We start from the raw sequence: 4,224 nt of genomic DNA on the forward strand, positions 1-4,224 counted from the left end.
CCCCTCGGGTCCCTGCTAATGAAGTGGCCAAAGGTTTTGAACTGATGTTTGCTATATTTATGCCACATTGTACGAGGCACTGTCCCTTTGTCTGCCTGCTGTTCAGAGGCTCCAACAGCTAATTGGTGCAGTGACACAAATGATATCTGGAGGCAACACGCACACACACACACACACACACACACACACACACACACACACACACACACTCACACACTCTAACACACACACACACACACACATTAGCACCACCAACAATGTTGCCAGAGGAGCTGCTAAATATTGCATTGAGTAGGTAACATATTAGTGGTGATGGAGTGTAGAGTTTAAATACAACTGTAAGATACTTGTGCTTTTCTTGACTATATATTTCCAGTTTATGCTACAACAGAACGAATGGTATTTAAACTGTAATGCATCAGTAATAATTTAATGCAATAATATATTATGTAATATAACACTGGGGCCCAAATTACAAGTACTTTCTTTTTTCCCATTTTCACAGACTGAGAATCATCCTGATGAGTAAACTACACTGAACTGATGTGTTTAAAATCTGTTGAGTGTCATATAAGATTTTAATACTCTTCCTCCACTGTACAATATAGTCTATCTGGGATGGGGTAAACAAAATAATGCCACCTTAGAAATATTAAAAACATTTTGGTTCAGTTCACTTTTCCTTCATTGGTCATACATAGGTTAATACAGCGTCAACGATACTATGTAATATATTGGACGAGAGAGGGTCTAATGGCAAAAGCATGGTCACCCCCAGATTTAAGCCTCAGCGCTGGAATGGCAGGAAAGACCCCAGCTGAGGACCTAAGGTTCATATGGGATCAACAATTCTGCCATTTAGCTTGGGGTCAGGCCCAGACGAGCTTTAAGAGTAATCAGTTATATCTTAAAATCAATTCTGAAATGCACAGGGAGCCAATAGAGAGAAGCGAGGATATGGGTGATGTAATGTCTGTTAAAACAAGCGAGAAGCCATAGGTGCTGTAGTCTGAACTAGTTGGAGTTGAAAGAGTGTATTTTGGTTGATGCCAGAAAGGAGGGAGTTGCAGTAGTCAAGTCTGGAGAAGATACATGTGTGAATAACTTTTTTCCAGGTCTGAGTGAGAGAGTATTGGTTTAATTCCAAAGATGGTTCTTATTTGGAGGAAGCAGGGCTGAAATCTGAATCTGAATCTTCTGGCAGTGGGCTTCAGATTAGCAGACAGGGAACCAAAAGAATTCACAATGTGACTGCAGGGTTTGAGGATGAGAACAGTATGACTTCTGATCTGGAGTTATTTTGTTTAAGAATATTTGGTGACACCCAACAGTTGACATCACAGAGACAATCTAAAGTCTCAGGTCATGAGGTATATCTGTCTGTCGTCTGGGTAGTGATGAAAAAATATGTTGTTGTTGCTGACGATGGATGATTAGGCTGTGTGCGAGCATGTAGATAGAAATTAAAAGTGGACCTAAAACTGAACCTTGTGGCACACCACAGGTAATGTGAGTAGAGGAGGACAAGTGATTACCTACAGTATGGTGACTCAGTAGATTCTTTATAAAAGGTCAGAATTAAACCAACTCAGTGAAGGCCAACCCAGGTTTTGAAACAGCTGATTATAATAGCATGACCTACTGTATGAGAAAAATAAATGAGAATCGGGATAAGAGAGAATAGAGTAAGCACTATATACATGCATAAGGATGGGGATTTTTGTATGGGTGACGAGTGTACAGCAGTATTGGATTTGTAGCAGCCCAGGTTCAACAGCAGCAGTTATGTTAATAGTTAATTCTTACGTAAAAGAGTAAAGAGTGCATCTTAAAAATCCTTGATTTCTATAAAAACTGAGAGCATGATGTTTATCGGCATGTGTTGTCTGTATTGACATTGAAACATCCTCTCTATTAAATCTCTCTCTTTGCATGTGGAGGACAAACAATAGACCCTGTAACTACTGTGAATAAGCCGCTTTAGTTGCCATGGCAACAATAGCGTCAGTCATCTTCTTCTATTCTCACTCAGCCTCCGTCCTTGAAGCCAGATTTATTTATTTATTTTACAATTTGAGAGAATAATGTAAGAAAAAATAATAGGCAAGTCTGGCAGCTAAGCAGCAACAAGCATCAGTAATTGAGTTATTGACTTATTGTGTACGAATTATATCATGTGCATTGAATAAATCCACAGTGAGAGACACAAGAAGCCAATATATGTAGGTTTTTTTTGGTGGTTATTGTTTTAGTTTTCATGTTGAGTGTGAGGTGTTAATCATAGGAAGCACACAAAGACAGATATGTATGGAAAATAAACATTTATTGTGTTTATAGAGTTGTTTCTCTCTACTGACAAAATAGATGGATGATCTGTTTCACTGAAGAGTTGAGGGAATTAATGACTTTCTCAAAAAAATATAATTTGACCTAATACACAACATAGACATCTGTGCCTGTTGATTCAGCAGCCTTGAGAAGAAGAGGTTGAAGGAGAGGAGAGTAGAGCATTAAAACATAACCATGACACCACAATAACAAATATAAAACCCTCTTTCATATTTACAAAATATGAACTCCATTTCCTTTTTTTGTCTCTGTGGAAAGTGCAAGCTCAGGTCCAGAGCTGCTGACACCACTCGTCATGAAGACAATGGAGAATCGGTGGGAAGGCAGGGGGAGATAAAGTGCATGAGACAAGAGAGAGAACTGGATTTCTTTTTTTCCAGGTCAAACCTCTAAATAATCCAAAGCTGCCTCCTCTCTAGAGCACGCACACAAGGACAGGATCTTCAGCTGTTCAGCCAACAGTTGGAATACACGAGGGACAATAGTGGCAGTGGGGGTAAAGGCAGAGGGAAGACGGCTAAATAATTCCATATTTTGCCAGGTCGCTGAGCTCCATGTCACCAAAGGCTTCCCATGGGCAAATCACTGTGATGTCAGTGCCAAGACCCTCCATGCCGGGGATGTCATCTCCGAATCTGAGCACATAAGACAAAAAACATCTGTTGAGTACAAACTGAGAGATACAAGTATTTGGTTTTGCTGTTCTTAAATGGCAAATAAAGAGAAGAAGTGTATATTTTGTGTGTTTGTGTGTGTGATCATAAGTCCATCTCACCCCTTCTGGCCTGGTTTAGGCGCCTTGCTCTTAAAGGTGCGTACAGTCCTCTGCTTAAATTTGGGAGGTGCTTTCTTGTCAGCAGGAGCTGCAACGGCGACGTCAGCCATTTCAATTGGTTGCTGAAAAAGAAGAATTAGATAATTAATTATATGAGATCATCCCACCTCTTTTAAACTTTTCTGCTTTTTATGAAAATGAACGTAGGACAATTTATTCATATCTTGCACTGTACCGTAACTTTGATTCAATTTCTTTTCTCTGAATCCTATTTACATGTGTCTTTTTATATTGTCTTGTGTAATCTTAACTTGATACCTTTTTTGTCTAATGCACAACACTTTGAGTGGCCTTGCTGCTGGAAGGGACCATACAAATAAATTTCTCTGCAGATTCCTCTGCTACCAACCAATAATCTCCCTTACGGTAAAACAAAATACATTTAAAAAACGTATAACCAGTGAACTCCTCTGGGTTCATGCAAATCCATCCAGTAAAAAGAGAACATTTTAAAGAAACAGAGACGAGGCCTCAGGCAGTACCACCAAGAAGACCAGCACAGAGAGTTACTCTGTATGAAGTCTTCTCAGTAAAATCCTCAGATCTCATTTCAGCTCCGTTTCAGCCATGATATTCAAGAAAAACACCATAAAGCCATCACTCTGTCTGTCTTTCTCTCCTCTGGACCATTACGTGTTATCAGTGCAGTAAAAGCCTCCCTGTGCCAGAGCTGAGAAAATTGCAGTTACCTTTTTGCTGAAGTCTCAGTCGGTGTTTTTCTGATGCTGTCTGATGAGCCTCTCGTTTGTTGATTGTGGTATTCCTCTCTCTCTGTCCGAGTCTCCCCTTTTAAAGTCCTCCGAGTTGCTAATCTCCTCAGATGTCCTGCCATTGTTTAATGTGCCAACTGTGTTCTGTGCTCTTCTATGCCAGCTTAGCCACGAATAGACGAGATAAAGGAAAGCGAGATATAAATACAAGGTGTTTTTCGAGTAAGTGTAGATATATCTGTCACGCGTGAATTGAAGTGAATTATGGAGGTGTCATTTATTGGCAGGAGTGAGTGACAGTAATTAGCATGGCTATCAAGCTGGAACCAA

At 39.9% G+C, this 4,224-nt stretch overlaps 1 protein-coding gene across 1 annotated transcript; it reads right to left on the reverse strand.

Annotated features, from left to right (window-relative positions):
- Positions 1 to 2,377: 2,377 nt before the first annotated feature.
- Positions 2,378 to 3,960, reverse strand: LOC126390538 (retinal cone rhodopsin-sensitive cGMP 3',5'-cyclic phosphodiesterase subunit gamma-like). Its single transcript, XM_050044894.1, has 3 exons — positions 3,874 to 3,960; positions 3,125 to 3,246; positions 2,378 to 2,984 (listed from the first exon to the last, which is right to left on the reverse strand). Exons 2-3 carry the CDS (start codon positions 3,232 to 3,234, stop codon positions 2,867 to 2,869), a joined length of 228 nt encoding a protein of 75 aa, XP_049900851.1. The 5' UTR covers positions 3,235 to 3,246; positions 3,874 to 3,960; the 3' UTR covers positions 2,378 to 2,866.
- Positions 3,961 to 4,224: the final 264 nt, after the last annotated feature.

Source organism: Epinephelus moara, chromosome 5, assembly GCF_006386435.1.
Source record: "Epinephelus moara isolate mb chromosome 5, YSFRI_EMoa_1.0, whole genome shotgun sequence".
NCBI classification, from domain to species: Eukaryota; Metazoa; Chordata; class Actinopteri; order Perciformes; family Serranidae; genus Epinephelus; species Epinephelus moara.

Excerpts from the sequence above, each read along its gene's own strand:
- LOC126390538 (XM_050044894.1), bottom strand. The coding sequence starts at position 3,234 with ATGGCTGACGTCGCCGTTGCAGCTCCTGCTGACAAGAAAGCACCTCCC. Across the intron at positions 2,985-3,124 it reads CCTAAACCAGGCCAGAAGGG|ATTCGGAGATGACATCCCCG; the intron begins GTGAGATGGACT and ends TTATGTGCTCAG.